Source organism: Salvelinus fontinalis, chromosome 21, assembly GCF_029448725.1.
Source record: "Salvelinus fontinalis isolate EN_2023a chromosome 21, ASM2944872v1, whole genome shotgun sequence".
NCBI classification, from domain to species: Eukaryota; Metazoa; Chordata; class Actinopteri; order Salmoniformes; family Salmonidae; genus Salvelinus; species Salvelinus fontinalis.
This window is the reverse complement of record NC_074685.1, coordinates 44398154-44416424: the sequence shown is the minus strand read 5'-3', so window position 1 is coordinate 44416424 and position 18271 is coordinate 44398154. Positions and strand designations below refer to the sequence as shown.

The 18271-nt window shown below is 42.3% G+C and overlaps 1 protein-coding gene across 2 annotated transcripts in view; it reads right to left on the bottom strand.

Moving 5' to 3' along the window:
* The window catches only part of LOC129818987 (ras-related protein Rab-3C-like), a 71595-nt gene that overhangs the window by 33833 nt on the left and 19491 nt on the right, over nt 1-18271 (bottom strand). For both annotated transcript variants that reach the window (XM_055875409.1, XM_055875410.1), the window contains exon 3: nt 4478-4596. In XM_055875409.1, coding sequence (XP_055731384.1) covers nt 4478-4596 — 119 coding nt within the window. The remainder of the gene's footprint in view (nt 1-4477; nt 4597-18271) is intronic.

Here is an 18271-nt window from a genome sequence, read left to right as displayed (position 1 = left end):
CGCGTGCGCGCTCTCTCTCTCTCATATCTCCCTTCTTCCCTCTCTCTGTTGCTCTCATTTCCACTAAGCCTAGCGCCAAATCATGAGTATCCCTTTTGAATACCATTCAGCATACTGTTATTCATAGTGCTGGCTGTAGCTGAGCAGGGGTTAGGCCTGGTTCAATCCTTGGAAACCATGTGAGTGGATGTTCTAACCAGTCATCTTGGATTGGTCATTGAGCACTATGGGGAAAGACAAAACTATTATTGTAAAGTCTACACTACATCCCTCTGGGAGTGGAGAGAGACTTGGGTCTTCCTGAGTGTCTCAGAGTAGGAGTGCTGATCTAGGAACTGTTTTCCTTTTTAGATCATAATAAATTAGATAACATGGTCAGAGGGGATCTGTTCTTAGATCAGCACTCCTACTCTGAGACGCTTTATGAATAAGGGCCTTGGTCTGGATGTGGCATCATGTCAGTGCACCTCAGCTGTGCCCATTTTTAATCCAATGACCCGGCTAATAACCCCTACATAGTTACCATGGTTACAGCCAAGGGTTAAATGGAAGGGGATGAGAGTTCTGTCTCCTGGGAGTCAGCATTCAGTGGGAATTGTGCAGAAATCTCTGTTAAGAAAATATCAGATAGCTCTGTTAAGAAAACATCAGATATATCTGTTAAGAGACATCAGATATCTCTGTTAATACTATCTCCAAAGTGAAACATAAAACTAGGTTTCTGGAAAAAAAACTCTAAATATCTGGATAAGAATGCATTGGTGGCATTGGCAGGGGTTCTTGTTCAGTGCCACCTTGAAGATGTGTGCTCTTCCTGGTACAATAAGCCCCCAAGATAATGAGAAACAAACTGCAGACGTCTCAGAACTAATTAGTCAGGATTATTCTTAAACTTCCAGCACATACTCATATTGACCATTCCCATTTTGAAAGCCTCAGATGGCTCAAAGTGGAGGAGAGAGTCTCTCAGATTAGATTGTGTCGTGTACATAAGCTTGTCCACAGTATGATCCCTAGGTACCTACAGTGCATTCGGAAAGTATTCAGACCTCAGTGCAGTATTCAGTGCATTCGGAAAGTATTCCGAATTTTGTTACGTTACAGCCTTATTCTAAAATTGATTAACCCCCCCCCCACCCCCCCCCCATCAATCTACACACAATACCCCATAATAACAAAGCGAAAACTGTTTTTTTAGAAATGCTTGCAAATTTATAAAAATAAAATACAAAAATAACTTATTTACATAATTATTCAGACCCTTTGCTATGAGACAGCTCAGGTGCATCCTGTTTCCATTGATCATCCTTGAGATGTTTCTACATCTTGATTTGGAGTCCACCTGTGGTAAATTCAATTGATTGGACATGATTTGGAAAGGCACACACCTGTCTATATAAGGTCCCACAGTTGACTGTGCATGTCAGAGCAAAAACCAAGCCACAAGGTCGAAGGAATTGTCCGTAGAGCTCCGAGACAGGATTGTGTCGAGGCACAGATCTGTGGAAGGGTACAAAAAAATGTATGCAGCATTGAAAGTCCCCAAGAACACATTGGCCTCATTTATTCTTAAATGGTAGTTTGGAACCACCAAGACTCTTCCTAGAGCTGGCCGCCCGACCAAACTGAGCAATCGGGGGGAAGAAGGGCCTTGGTCAGGGAGTTACCAAGAACCCAATGATCACTCTGACAGATCTCCAGAGTTCCTCTGTGGAGATGGGAGAACCTTCCAGAAGGACAACCATCACTGCAGCACTCTACCAATCAGGACTTTATGGTAGAGTGGCCAGACGGAAGCCACTCCTCAGTAAAATGCACATGACAGCGCGCTTGGAGTTTGCCAAAATATTCTCTGGTCTGATGAAACCAATATTGAACTCTTTGGCCTGAATGCCATAGCGTCACCTCTGGAGGAAACCTGGCACCATCCCTACGGTGACGCATGGTGGTGGCAGCATCATACTGTGGAGATGTTTTTCAGTGGCAGGGACTGGGAGACTAGGCTTGATCGAGGGAAAGATGAACAGCGCAAAGTACAGAGAGATCCTTGATGAACCTGCACCAGAATGCTCAAGACCTCAGACTGGGGCAAAGGTTCACCGTCTAACAGGACAACGACCCTAAGCCAACACAATGCAGGAGTGGCTTCGGGACAAGTCTCTGAATGTCCTTCAGTGTCTCAGCCAGACCCTGGACCTGAAAATCGCTGTGCAGCGATGCTCCCCATCCAACCTGACAAAGCTTGACAGGATCTGCGTAGAAGAACGGGAGAAACTCCCCAAATACAGGTGTGCCAAGCTTGTAGCGTCAAACCCAAGAAGACTCGAGGCTGTAACTGCTGCTGAAGGTGCTTCAACAAAGTACTGAGTAAAGGGTCTGAATAACTATGTTAATTATGGGGTATTGTGTGTTGACTGATGAGGGAAAAAAAGAATAAGAATAGAATAAGGCTGTAACGTAACAAAATGTGGAAAAAGTCAAGGGGTCTGAATACTTTCCGAGAGCACTGCAAATGAACACTATGACATAGTTTGTCCATTAGACTTGCTATGTAAAGCCTGTTGTTCATGAATCATGGAGTATATATCATAATATAATTAAGCAATTAGGCACTGAGGGGGTGTGGTATATGGCCAATATAGCACGGCTAAGGGCTGTTCTTATGCATGACGCATCGCGGATTGCCTTGAAACAGCCCTTAGTCATGGTATATTGGCCATATACCACAAACCCGAGGTGCCTTATTGCTATTATAAACTGGTTACCAACATAACAATAAATGTTTTGTCATGCCTGTGATATAACACGGCTGTCAGCCAATCATCATTCAGCGCTAGAACCACACAGTTTATAATAATAAATAATATAAATGGTTAATACATTCTCAAATGCATAGTCTCTATCAAGCATCTAATAATGCTTTTATCAGCCGTTTATAATCACACCAAATAAAGTGTCCCCCAGTTAGTCTGTAAGCGGGCTTGCAGTGTAACAGGCTTCTGTTGGTCCATTAACTGACCACAGGCAGCTGTGCTGCTCTATACCAAACTAGACCACAGTACGGTGTACATTTTAGGACCCCCTCAGCCTCAAGTCTCACACCGGTCTCAGATTTCAGTCCTGTACTGAAGAAGCAGAGTGTATGTGAGGGCTACAATCAATAGATTTAAATATTAAGCCCCTCCGCTGGACTGCCGTTTGCTTCTGTTCTGTCCCTTTTTTCCTCCTTTTTTTGGTTTAAATATCATTCAGTTTAGTGATGCAAGCATATAGACCCATTGAGAAAGAGCAAACCTTTCCCTTGGTCTTCCTACAGTGCAGTAGTAACCTCTGAGGAACTATAACCGGTTGTGATAAAATAGGCCTATGGGTAAGCTTGCATGAAGTACCATATGCATCTTTTGTGTTGTGTTGTGATAATATTGAATTAGTTCAAATGGAAGTGCTGTTCATGGAACATTTAACACATTTGACATAGTTAGCTGGTTGTCTTGGTTGAGCGCTTGCTATGTTGGCTACTAGCTAACGCTGGAGGGTTGTGGTTTGTGGTTCACATCGCGTTGTTCCATTCTAAAATGTATGACAGCTAAATAACATTACCTTATATCAAATATAAGCAAATTAGCTAGTCAATATTAGCTGCTTAGCATAGCCTACTGTTCTAGCTAGATAACTACCAGACAGCTAGCTATGCCAACTTCTCAACCAAGACATAGCAAACGAGCTAACCACCTTTGTACTAGCTTATGATTTGTGAAACCACAATATAGGACTTCTAAAGACATTCTGAAGACTCCATTAAGACATTATAAGCTAAAATGTTTGACTGAAGTGCGACTGAGAATAGTTGGGCTATAATGCATATTCAACCATTCAACTCTACTTTAGTCTGTGTTCGCCGACATTGTGTAACTATTCTCTCTCTGTAAACACAGACTGTGTGTTGTAAGGACATCTCCCCTGCTGTTAGAACTATACTATGCGACTGTAGCAGCTATCGATCCACACTATGCTTCAGGGTCCCAATGTGAGTGAAGAATATGGAGTTTCATGCCATGCACTGCTTCCCATTGTTTCCACTTAAGTCTCAGTGCACAAAATGGTTGCCTTCGGCCACTGAGGTGGAAGCCATGTTCAGCCAAGCTAACCAATGACTCATCACACCGTTTCTTGGAATTTCTTCCGTTGTTTGCCTTTTAAACAGGGTGTACTGTATTTGACATACAGGGTGTACTGTATTTGACATACAGGGTGTACTGTATTTGACATACAGGGTGTACTGTATTTGACATACAGGGTGTACTGTATTTGACATACAGGGTGTACTGTATTTGACATACAGGGTGTACTGTATTTGACATAAAGGATGTACAACAACACCCTATTACGGATGCAAAGGGTTAGAGGGAGGTGAAAACAAAAAGAAAAGCCATGACACCTGCTGAAGAAAACAGACAGAAATAAATAGTTGACTCACCAGTCCTGCACACAACCGAAGGACTCCTCGTTGGTGATGTCATACATCAGGATGAAGCCCATAGCTCCTCTGTAGTATGCTGTGGTAATGGTCCGGTATCGCTCCTGACCCGCTGTGTCCTACAGACAGAGATGGGCATACATCTTTCAGATAAAACTGTCAGTTTCAACATAGACAGCCAGACAGTCTAGTTAACTGGAGTGAAGATAGGCAGACATGCACACAAGCACCCCGACAGACAAACAGACAAGGAGAGACAGGGCCTCTCGGGCGATATCACTCCTTGACAACCTAATTGTTAAGCATGGTGAATCAACACAATCTGTGAATTTGTATTATAAAGTAGCAGTGGTAGAGAATAGGTGAACATCCTAAACAAGTGGTACGAACAACCTCGCTAACTGTCTGAATGCGGCTTATTATCATCAATAATCTATTGAGAGATTGAACGACACATAATTCAGACCAGAGATACAGCACTGCCTGATAAACATCTACAGCTCAGAGTAAAAACCAATCACTTCATCACCGACAGTCAGCTGCTCTTGCACTTTGCTTAATAACTATCGTACGCGCCGATAACAACCTCAGCCTTTAATTGAGCAACAGAGAGAGAGAGAGAAATAGGGCCACTTCCTGTGCAGTGCATTGGATGCGTCCCAAATGGCAGCCTATTCCCAACAATACAGTAGTATCTAACAATACACACAAATCTAAAAGTAAAAGAATGACGGAGTGGTAATGACTAAAATACAGTAGAATAGAATATATACGTATGAAATGAGTAAAGCAAATAGCTATAGCCCAGTCCAGTGTTTCCACAATCACTATCACACCCGGACTGCTGGGTTTGCTTCCACGCTTCCGTGCCTCTGTTGCCATGGTAACTGGGCATCTGGGAAGTGGCGGCTGGAGGAGAGGGGAGGTGGACAAGGGTGACAACAGAGGAGAAGAGGGCAGGGGTGGACGTGGGGTCCTTGCTATCCGGCTTTCTTGGGAACGTCCCCACCCCATTGAAGTCAAATGTAAAATAGTTAAGGCTCGGTTAAGGTTAGGGTAAGGATAGGGGTTAATTTTAGGGTTAGGGTAGGGACATCCCAAGGTTCCCAGATGGCTGGATTACAGGCATTGGGAGACCAATAGGAGCACATCACTGTCTGAAGCAACTACAGACCACGTCCATCAACACATAGAGAACAGTGGGGAGAGATGGGGTTCTACTAAACATAAGCTTCACAATAGGTTATTTGCTAATGTTAATCACTTAGGACTTTTTACGTGTAGGAGAGACACTGGACTGGGTGGGATTCAGGGCAACCTCCATGTGAATCATGCTAAATCTAAAAAGGCATTTGTGTGTTCTAACTCTGCATGTCTGCTAAGTTGAGGCCTATACTAGCTACAACCCAAATATACACGGGATCTTAAAGTGAATTCCTAAGCTTTCTGCCTCTCAGAAGGACAAAGACTGTTCACGGAACTGGTCTTTTGTCCTCTGTGACATACTGTGCAAGAGCAATGTCAATTCAACCCGCGGGTCCCCTATTCAGTTGAGAAAAGTAAAGATTTCCCCCATGGCATTCTCTTTCCTACAGTATCAAGTCACTCAAACTCCCCACTGAAGCAGAGTTAAAGGTCATAAATTGTTTTTATGTCTAAATACAGCATTCTAAAAGGGAATTTAAGCATATTTACATACAACAACAAAAAATGTGTGTGTGATCATTTTCTACTTCCAACTTTTCTGAGATGGATCAATCAAACCACATATTTGGCTCAGTGTTAAATATGTTATTATTTTCTACACCTTTATACAGCCTAAGCCTACAAACACTCATTTCCATACAATATCAACATTTCATTACAGTATTAACCATAAGCAATAGACTGAGATTTCTCTCGTCTCAAACCCTCTCAATCCATCTTCTCTCAACCCATCTCTCTCAAATCTGACATGTCATCGTTTCAATCCCAATGTACCTGCAACTTGAACAAACACCATCCCTGTTGCTAAGCACTGATTGGTGTTTTTATTGAAGTGTCCTCTCATCAAAATAATAATATATTGAGTCAAGCAGACGACACAAACCCCCTCAACGACGGGTTCAACCAATCAGTCTAGCAGAAGCAGCCTGCTAGACCACGGCACTGGACCATGACTACGTGGTCATTTTCCCTTCCGTTGCTGAGCCGCGGAGTAACTCCGTTTGAAGACCACGAGCTCTTATCAGACTGTGGCAGCTAGGATCTGCTAGGCTAAACACACACAGAGAAAGAGAGAGAGAGAGAGGCACACACACACACACATATATGCACATGTACATGCACACACACTCAATCATCATACACATAGAGTGCATAAACAAGCACACTGTTAATCACTTGCCCTCATTTTACTCAAACTTGCATACAGACAGGCACACACAGTTTTGTATTGCTATCCTTGTGGGGACCAAATAATCGATTCCCATCCAAAATCCTTTTTCCTTAACCCCTTACCCTAAATCTGACCCTAACCCTTAACCTAACCATAACCCCTAATCCTAAAACTATACCAAACCCTAACTCCTATCCTTAACCCTAAACCTCACTAATGCCTAACCCTAACCTTAATTGTAACCCTAACCCTAATTGTAACCCTAAACCTAACATAGCATTTCTCCTCGTGTGGACCGGCAAATTTTCCTTGTTTATGTCACGTTCTGATCATAGTTTGCTTTGTATGTTTCTATGTTTTATGTCTAGGTTGTCTATTTCTATGTGTTTGGTCAGGGCGTGAGCTGGGGTGGGCATTCTGTTGTTTTTTCTATGTTTGTATTTCTGTGTGTGGCCTGGTATGGTTCTCAGAGGCAGCTGTCGATCGTTGTCGCTGATTGAGAATCATACTTAGGTAGCCTGTTTTCCCACTATGGGTTGTGGGTAGTTATTTTCTGTGTCTGTGTTTCACCATACAGAACTGTTTCGGTTGTTTGTTTGTGCTTTTGTTATTTTGTTCAGTGTTCAGTTTATTTATTAAAAATCGAATTATGGACACTTACCACGCTGCACATTGGTCCGATATTTCCTACTCCTCCTCAGACGAAGAGGAAAATCGTTACAGTTTAACTATCCTTGTTAGGACTTCTGGTACCCACAAGGATATTAAAAACACGCCCCCCCCACACACACCCCCCCACACACACACACCCACAAATCCCAGACAAACCTCAACTAAGATGCAAGCAGACATGGCCCCCTGCTCTGTCATAACTGAACCACCGTCTCTTCAGACCTGGCTAGCTGTTCTACACTAAACGCCTGTGGCAAGTCTCAGGTCTGTGTTTGCACAAAGCACGCAATATGAAACAACATAACTGTCCCAATACACTGCTCTAATTACTGCAAACAGAAGAAGCCTGATATGACAGTAGAGTACAGTACTACGATCACACGGTGAGCCAGTCTGGAGAGTGGAAAATCAAGTCTGTCTGACAGGGAATATATGAGAGAGAGTGAGAGAGAGAGAATTTAAGGAAAGCTTTGACTATGTACAGACTCAGTGAGTATAGCTTTGCTATTGAGAGAGGCCGCCGTAGGCAGACCTGACTCTTATGACAAGACAGGCTATGTGCACACTGCCCACAAAATGAAGTGGAAACTGAGCTGCACTTCTTAACCTCCTGCCAAATGTATGACCATATTAGAGACACATATTTCCCTCAGCTTACACAGACCCACAAATGATTCGAAAACAAATCCAACTTTGACAAACTCCCATACTGTTTCTATGGGGTTTGGGAAGGAAAGGGGGTTTTGGGAATCAGAGGTGGGATCTCTCTCTCTCGCCCCCCACTTCCCAACAAACCCCACCATCTCTCTCTCTCCCCTTCCTAACCAACCTCCCCATCTCTCTCTTTCCTCCCCTCCCCTTCCCAGCCAACCCCCCCCCCCCCCCCCCCCCCCCCCCCCCCCCCCCAACCAACCTCCCCATCTCTTGTTACATTGTTACATGCAATATGTTTTGAGGACATCACTGGACATATATTGCTCCATCCGGTTTTGTGATTAAACAAAACCAATATCTGCCCTTTATCGGTCTGCTAATACAGGACTAGTTTTTTTACTAGCTTTTATTTCCTTCATCACATTCCCAGTTGGTCAGAAGTTTACATACACTCAATTAGTATTTGCCTTTATATTGTTTAACTTGGGTCAAACGTTTCGGGTAGCCTTCCAAAAGCTTCCCACAATAAGTTGGGTGAATTCTGTCCCATTCCTCCTGACAGAGCTGGTGTAACTGAGTCAGGTTTGTAGGCCTCCTTGCTCGCACACACTTTTTCAGTTCTGCCCACACATTTTCTATGGGATTGAGGTCATGGCTTTGTGATGGCCACTCCCGTACCATGACTTTGTTGTCCTTAAGCCATTTTGCCACAACTTTGGAAGTATGCTTGGGGTCATTGTGGAAGACCCATTTTCGACCAAGCTATAACTTGCTGACTGATGTCTTGAGATGTTGCTTCAATATATGTACATCATTTTCCTCCCTTATGATTTCTTCTATTTTGTGAAGTGCACCAGTCCCTCCTGCAGCAAAGCACCCCCACAACATGATGCTGCCACCCCCGTGCTTCAAGGTTATGATGGTGTTCTTCGGCTTGCAAGCTTCCCCCTTTTCCTCCAAACATAACGATGGTCATTAGTTATGAATTATGGAGTCATTAGATGTTTTACACTTCAAACATGAATCTGCCATTGTGCTGTAGAATTTGTGAATTTTGTATAATAAATTCTATACATTAATTTATACTGGATTAAGAGTACATTTTTGTTAACTGTAATCTCATTAGTTATGTTTCAACATTCCTTCCATCTTGTGCCAATATCAATTCTTTTTTAATCTTGGTTCCAATAATAATAATAAAACAGTGTATAGGCTTTCTGCAAGGTTTTCTATAGTTTATCTATCATATGAACATCCTTTGGTGACTCAAATAGGATTCCCTCAAGATTACTCTGATGTCCAAAAGATTTCAAATTAACATTGTGTGATATAAAACTTTTCAATTGGATGTATTTGAAAATACCTACATTGGTCAGTCCAAAATTGTTTTTTAAAGCTGTCATGGAAATAAATGTATTTCCTATTACCAAGTCATTTACGGTTTCTATGCCTTTAGTTTTCCATGTGGGCCAATTTATCGATGAATTCTAAAAAAGCTATCCAAGGATTGTTCCATAAGGTTGTGTTTCTAGGGAGTGAAATTGGTTCTTGCAAAATATACGTTTCATTTTCTTCCATATCGTTCTAGTGTTCTTAACTATTAAGTTGTTAATGTTCTTAGCTTTATCCTTTAAAAATAGACATGAGCATGTGCATCTTCAATATGTACCCATTGTTCCTCTTTAGTGCATTTAATAACTAGCCCTATGTAGCAAGTAAAAGCCTTGAGTAGGGAGTTGATACAATTCCAAGTCTGGAAGGTTAAAATCGATCAAATGTATTTATAAAGCCCTTTTTACATCAGCAGATGTCACAAAGTGCTTATACAGAAACACAGCCTAAAACCCAAAACAGCAAGCAATGCAGATGTAGAAGCACGGTGGCAAGGAAAAACTCACTAGAAAGGCAGGAACCTAGGAAGAAACCTATAGACAAACCAGGCTCTGAGGGGTGGCCAGTCCTCTTCTGGCTGTGCCGTGTGAAGATTATAAGAGTACATGGCCATTTAAGGCCAGATTGTTCTTCAAAATGTTCAAACGTTCATAGATGACTAGCAGGGTCAAATAATAATCACAGTGGTTGTAGAGGGTCCAACAGGTCAGTACCTCAAGAGTAAATGTCAGTTGGCTTTTCATAGCCGAGCATTCAGAGGTTGAAACAGCAGATGCGGTAGAGAGAGTCGAAAACAGCACGTCCGGTAAACAGGTCAGGGTTCCCTTGCCGCAGGCAGAACAGTTCAAACTGGAGCAGCAGCAAGACCAGGTGGACTGGGGACAGCCAGGAGGTAGGCAAGGTACTCCTGGGGCATGATCCTAGGGCTCAGGTCCTCCGGGAGGGAGAGAAAGAGAATTAGAGGGAGCATACTTAAAGTCACACAGGACACCAGATAAGACAGGAGAATTACACCAGATACAACAGACTGACCCTAACCTCCCGACACATAGACTATTGCAGCATAGATACTGGAGGCTGAGACGGGGGTGGGTCAGGGGACACTGAGGCCCGTCCGACGATACCTCCAGACAGGGCCAACCAGACAGGATATAACCCCACCCACTTTGCCAAAGCACAGCCCCCACACCACTAGAGGGATATCCGCAGACCACCAACATACTACCCTGAGACAAAGCTGAGTATAGCCCACGATCATCTCCTTCACCACACGAGCCCGAGGGGGCGCAAAACCGGACAGGAAGATCACATCTGTGATTCAACCCACTCAAGTGATGCACCCCTCCTAGGGACGGCATGGAAGAACACTAGTAAGCCAGTGACTCAGACCCTGTAATAGAGTCAGAGGCAGAGAATCCAAGTAGAGAGAGGGGAACCGGCCAGGCAGAGACAGCAAGGGCAGTTTGTCGCTCCAGTGCCTTTCCGTTCACCTTCACACCCCTGGGCCAGACTACACTCAATCATAAGACCTACTGAAGAGATGAGTCTTCAGTACAGACTTAAAGGTTGAGTCTGTCTCTCACTTGGATAGTCAGATCATTCCATAAAAATTGAGCTCTATAGGAATAAGTCCTGCCTCCGGTTTTTCGCTTAAAAATTCTAGGGACAATAAGGAGGCCTGCGTCTTGTGACCGTAGCGTACGTGTAGGTTTTACAGCTGGAGCAAGCTTTGTAGGTTAGCTGTAAAACCTTGAAATCAGCCCTAACGTTAACAGGAAGCCAATGTAGAGGCTAGCACTGGAGTAATATGATAAAATGTTTTGGTTCTAGTCAGGATTCTAGCAGCCGTGTTTAGCACTAACTGAAGTTTATTTAATGCTTTATCTGGGTAGCTGGAGAGTTGAGCATTGCAGTAGTCTAATCTAGAAGTGACAAAGCATGGATTAGCTTTTCTGCATAATTTTTGGACAAAATGTTTCAGATTTTTGCAATGTTACGAATATGGAAAGAAACTGTCCTTGAAATATTCTTGATATGTTTGTCAAAAGAGAGATCAGGGTCCAGAGTAATGCCGAGGTCTTTCACAGTTTTATTTGAGACGACTGTACAACCACCAAGATTAATTGTCATATCCAACAACTTGGGCATCTGTTTTGTCCGAGTTTAAAAGTAAAACATTTGCCGCCATCCACTTCCTTATGCCTGAAACACAGGCTTCCAGGGAAGGCAATTTTGGGGCTTTACCAAGTTTTATCGAAATGTACAGCTGTGTGTCGTCCGCATAGCAGTGAAAGTTGACATTGTGTTTCCGAATGACATCATCAAGAGGTAGAATATATATTGAAAACAATATATTGAACCTTGAGGAACGCCTACACTTACGATTGATTTGTCAGAGGTCAAACCATCCACAGAGACAAACTGATATCTTTCTAACAGATAAGATCTAAACCAGGCAAGAACTTGTCAGTGTAGACCAATTAGGGTTTCTAATCTCTCAAAAAGAATGTGGTGATAGATGGTGTCAAAAGCAGCACTAAGGTCTAGGAGCACGAGGACAGATGCAGAGCCTGGGTCTGACACCATTAAAAAGGTAATTTACCACCTTTACGAGGGCAGTCCCAGTGCTATGACGGGGTCTAAAACTAGCCTGAAGCATTTCATATACATTATTTGTTTTCAGGAAGGCAGTGCGCAACAGCTTTTTTTTTATTGAGAGAAATGGGAGATTCAATATAGGCTGATAGTTTTTTACATTTTCTGGGCTTTATTACTGCCACTTTTAGTGAGTTTGGTACACATCCGGTGGATAGGGAGCCATTTATTATGTTCAACATAGGAGGGCCAAGCACAGGAAGTAGCTTTTTCAGTAGTTTAGTTGGAATTAGGGTCCAGTATGAAGCTTGACGGTTTAGAGGCCATGACTATTTTCATGAATGTGTCAAACTTCAGCGTTTCTATTGACGCTAGGTCCTGGCAGTTCTGTGCAGATTCAGGACAACTGAGCTTTGGAGAAATACGCAGATTCAAAGTGGAGTCCATCATTTGCTTTCTAATGATCATGATCTATTCATTGAAGACATTCATGAATTTATCACTGCTGAAGTGAAAGATGTAAATAAAATAAATGTTAATTGTCTCCTCAATTAGGTTGGAAAAATAGGATGATCGAGCAGCAGTGAGGGCTCTTCGATATTCCACAGTACTGTCTTCCCAAGTAGTCGGAAGACTTTTCTGTATACCAGGGAGCAATTTTTTTGCGACAACTATTTTTTGTTATTAGGGATATGACTGCATCTAGAGTATTACACAAAGTTAAATTAAGATCCTCAGTTAGGTAGTTAACCTATTTTTGTACTCCGACATCCATGGGTATGTGGAGGGCGTCTGGAAGGGCATCTAAGAATCTTTGGTTTGTCCGAGAATTTATAGCAACGCTTTTGATGATCCTTGGCTGGGGCCTGAGCAGATTATTTGTTGCGATTGCAAACGTAATAAAATGGTGGTCCGATAGTCCAGGATTATGAGGAAAAACATTTAGATACACAATATTTATTCCACAGGACAAAACTACATCCAGGGTATGACTGTGGCAATGAGTAGGTCCGGAGACATGATGGACAAAACCCAATGAGTTGATGACTCCGAAGCCTTTTGAAGGTGGCCTGTGGACTTTTCCATGTATATACTAAAGTCACCAAAAATGTGATATTATCTGCCATGACTACAAGGTCCAATAGGAACTCAGGGAACTCAGTGAGGAATGCTGTATACTGCCCAGGAGGCCTGTCAACAGTAGCTACAGTTGAAGTCGGAAATTTACATTCAACTTAGCCAAATACATTTAAACTCAGTTTTTCAAAACCACTAACATGTAATCCTTGTAAAAAATTCCCCGCCTTAGGTCAGTTAGAATCACCACTTTACTTTATGAATGTGAAATGTCAGAAAAATAGTGGAGAGAATTATTTATTTCAGCTTTTATTTCCTTCATCACATTCCCAGTTGGTCAGAAGTTTACATACACTCAATTAGTATTTGCCTTTATATTGTTTAACTTGGGTCAAACGTTTCGGGTAGCCTTCCAAAAGCTTCCCACAATAAGTTGGGTGAATTCTGTCCCATTCCTCCTGACAGAGCTGGTGTAACTGAGTCAGGTTTGTAGGCCTCCTTGCTCGCACACACTTTTTCAGTTCTGCCCACACATTTTCTATGGGATTGAGGTCATGGCTTTGTGATGGCCACTCCCGTACCATGACTTTGTTGTCCTTAAGCCATTTTGCCACAACTTTGGAAGTATGCTTGGGGTCATTGTGGAAGACCCATTTTCGACCAAGCTATAACTTGCTGACTGATGTCTTGAGATGTTGCTTCAATATATGTACATCATTTTCCTCCCTTATGATTTCTTCTATTTTGTGAAGTGCACCAGTCCCTCCTGCAGCAAAGCACCCCCACAACATGATGCTGCCACCCCCGTGCTTCAAGGTTATGATGGTGTTCTTCGGCTTGCAAGCTTCCCCCTTTTCCTCCAAACATAACGATGGTCATTATGGCCAAACAGTTCTATTTTTGTTTCATCAGACCAGAGGACATTTCTCCATGTGCAGCTGCAAACCGTAGTCTGGCTTTTTTATGGAGGTTTTGGAGCAGTGGCTTCTTCCTTGCTGAGCGGCCTTTCAGGTTATGTCGATATATGACTCGTTTTACTGTGGATATAGATCCCTTTGTACTTGTTTCCTCCTGCATCTTCACAAGGTCCTTTGCTGTTGTTCTGGGATTGATTTGCACTTTTCGCACCAAAGTACGTTCATCTCTAGGAGACAGAACGCGTCGCCTTCCTGAGCGGTATGACGGCTGTGTGGTCCCATGGTGTTTTCACTTGTGTACTATTGTTTGTACAGATGAACGTGGTACCTTCAGGCGTTTGGAAATTGCTCCCAAGGATGAACCAGACTTGTGGAGGTCTACAATTTTGTTTTTGAGGTCTAAGCTGATTTCTTTTGATTTTCCCGTGATGTCAAGCAAAGTGGCACTGAGTTTGAAGGTAGGCCTTGAAATACATCCACAGGTACACCTCCAATTGACTCAAATGATGTCAATTAGCCTATCAGAAGCTTCTAAAGCCATGACATCAGTTTCTGGAATTTTCCAAGCTGTTTAAAGGCACAGTCAACTTAGTGTATGTAAACTTCTGACCCACTGGAATTATAATACAGTGAATTAAAAGTGAAATAATCTGTCTGTAAACAATTGTTGGAAATTGTTACTTGTGTCATGCACAAAGTATATGTACTAACTGATTTGCCAAAACTATAGTTTTTTTACAAGAAATTTGTGGAGTGGTTGAAAAATGAGTTTTAATGACTTCAACCTAAGTGTATGTAAACTCCCGACTTCCACTGTATAAAAAGTGATTGAGTAGGCTGCATAGATTATGACTAGAAACTCAAAATAGGAAAACAGTCTTTTTGGGAGTAAATTGAAATTTGCTGTCATGAATGTTTGCAACACCTCCTCTGCCTTTGCGGGATGCGCGGGGGATATGGTCACCAGTGTAACCAGGAGGAGAGGCCTCATTCAACACAGTAAATTCATCAGGCTTGGGCCATGTTTCAGTCAGGCCAATCACATCAAGATTATGTGATCAGTGATTAGTTAATTGCCTATGACTGCCTTGGAAATGAGGGATCTTACATTAAGTAACTCTATTTTGAGATGTGAGATATCACAATCTCTTTCAATAATGACCGGAATGGAGGTCTTATTCCAGTGAGATTGCAAAGGCGAACACCTCCATGTTTTGTTTTGCTCAACCTAGATCGAGGCACAGACACGATTACTCAATGCCGACATCTTTCTAGCTGATTTACACGCTGAAGCTGTTGTGCTTGGTGACCTCAATTTGCACCATCAACAGATTAGCCTTTACGTTGGTAGCCCTGCCCCCTGGTAAACAGTGTATGGTCGCTGGATGAGTATTTTTACATCTAATATTGCGAATAATGGAGTCGCCAGTGACTAGGGTTTTCAATTTGTCCAAGCTAATGGTTGGAGGCTTCGGTAGCTCAGACCCGTAACGGGTGGAGGACAGACCTGAGAAAGCGCAGCCTCGTTACTGAATGGAGAGAACCGGTTGGAAGTTTGTCGGCTGAATGAGCGACACCGGCTGAGCATGCCGACAGCATTTCTTTCCAGAAGCCTTGAGAAAATTGTCTGGCTGCGGGGAATGTGCCGTTGGATTTATACTACTATCTGTATTTACTGGTGGTGGTACAGACGCCATTTCATCCTTTCCTACACTTAAATTGCCCTAACAGCATCTAAAGCTGGTCTTGCAACACGGCTATCCTCACCATAAGGTGATAGTTCTCCTGTATATTATGAGTACAGCGACCGTAATTAGATGGCATAGTGCTAATGTTACTAACGCTACTTAGCTTTTTGGGCTGGTGGAGATCCTGTAGAACCATGTTCAGATTAAACTTTTTCACCCCGGATGCTTTAAGTAAAACGTTGAGCGAGGAAAAAACGAAGACGTTGGGAAATGTGTTCAAAGTAAAAAACAAAAAGTTTGGCAGATAGCCAAGTAGCAACAAACAGCAGGGAGACTCAGATGTAGGAACATGTAAAACTTTCATTTTTATTCTGTTATATTTTTCCATATAAAAGTATGTTATTGTCGAGTATACTTTTTAAAAGAATGTCTTTGTGTGTGGTAATAAAAATAAATACAAAAGCTTTGGGAGCCATGCTAATCTAAAGAGGTTTATTCTACCGGTAAGATTTATGGGACGATTATTCAATTTAATTACACCTGCTTTCATATTGTTGAGTAATGGAATAAAGTTACCTTTATATATTTGTTGTTTGTTGTCATTTATTAAGCATCCTAAGTATTTCATATTTTTTGTGGTCCACTTAAAGGATTGCTGTAGATCGTGAGTCATTTTTTATTTTCCTCGTACATTTTATAACCTGAGATTTTGGAGTGTTCTGAAAATATTTTTAGGAAAGGGGACACTGAGTGTGGCTTATACCAGAGGAGGATTTTCACGGGATTCATTTTTCTAAACTGCCCCCTGTAGGCCTAATTATTTTTTTTCTTCATTTAATTAACTCTTATGACATAAACCTGGTGTTTTTTATTGTAGGCGTGAAGATATTTCAACATGGCTATACGATAAAAAGATACAACGATCACTCATGCTTGGCTGCCAAATGTATAGGTGTCCCCATAGGTCTAATATTTATATTGAGGAAATGTGATCATAATAATTATTTTAGTGATTCACGTTAAGGCGTCCGCATAAGAGTTTGTGCACATATTATGAAGACATTTTGAGGTTTCTATTTGTTTTGGACTTCGGTGGGGTTTTTTCGGCTGTTTTTCACGGCATTTTTTCTTGAGGCAAGCCAAAACTCGGAGCCGAAGTCTATGCTCCTTTGTCGGTGATTGGTCAACAGAAGGGATTATTCAATAAAGTCTTTGGGTGTGTTCGTAAATTCAAACTGTAGTGCGCTCGTAAATTCAGAGCGTTGTCAGATTGTCCGTTCGTAAATTCAGAGCGTTTCACTCTCGGAGCCTTCGAAGTGCACACTGGACGCTCTGGATGAGGGGTTGTGTTGATCCGAGCGTTCTGACCGCACAACGGCAATCAAGAACCCAAGTTAACTGGCTAACGTTGGCTAGCTACTTCCAGACACAAATGAGAGAACACCTCACTCTGACCATTTTACACGCCATAGCATAGCTGGTTAGGCTGTTTACATTTTGTCCAGAGCGTTGGTGACAGTAATTTTGCTGCTGGCATCAATTTAATTACGCTTCTTTGTCGACGTTTACTGACACCGGCCATAACGGGTGTTGAGCGTTCATAAATTCATCAATTATTCTGCGCTCTGGCACACTCAGACGAGTGCTCTGAAATCAGATTAGATAGCCAGAGTGAATTTACGAACGCACCCTTTGTTGTCGTTCAACGAGAGACAACTCGTTTTCCTTGTGAAATACTGCACCAAACATCTTAGTTAGATGTAAAATTGCGCGACTAAGATCTCCTCGGTTAAAACGTCAAAGTTAATGACCGATTTCTTGAGTTATTTTAGATTCATTCTGATTATCTGGAGGAGCTACGGCGTCTCAAAATGGACAGCAGTACTATTTCCCTTTTCCTCATATTTTAAGCGAAGTTTTTTTTAAAGGGAGTATGCCCTCTGGCCTGGCGCCAGCCGAACTGAAGCATGCTGGCGCTTTTAGACGTCCCTCCTAATGAAATTGCCCCCCATCCTGCTGATGTGAGCTGCTGGACAGCGTACTTGAACTTGATATGTGTTTATGGATGAGAAAGTGAACTTGCCATTTCCAAAAATGAGCTCAGTGGGGAATAGGGATTCGCTGCGTTGCGATCTGTTGCCCAGGCCAACAACCAGGGTTTCATTAAATAGGCCTAGGCATTGTACTTTTTTATTGCACATTTAATTAAACTGAAACATTTGGCGATGTTCAACTTAAATTAATTGCTACAAAACGTGCGTTAGACCAAAACAAATGTTGGTCTCTGGCTAGCATTGCACAGGTAGTGGTCGCCTAAATTCACTGTAGGCTAGGCCTAATATATAGGCTAGCATACGAATGGTGGATTAATAGCCCAGTCTATGAATTAATTTATAATTTACTCATCTGTCTTCACTATTCC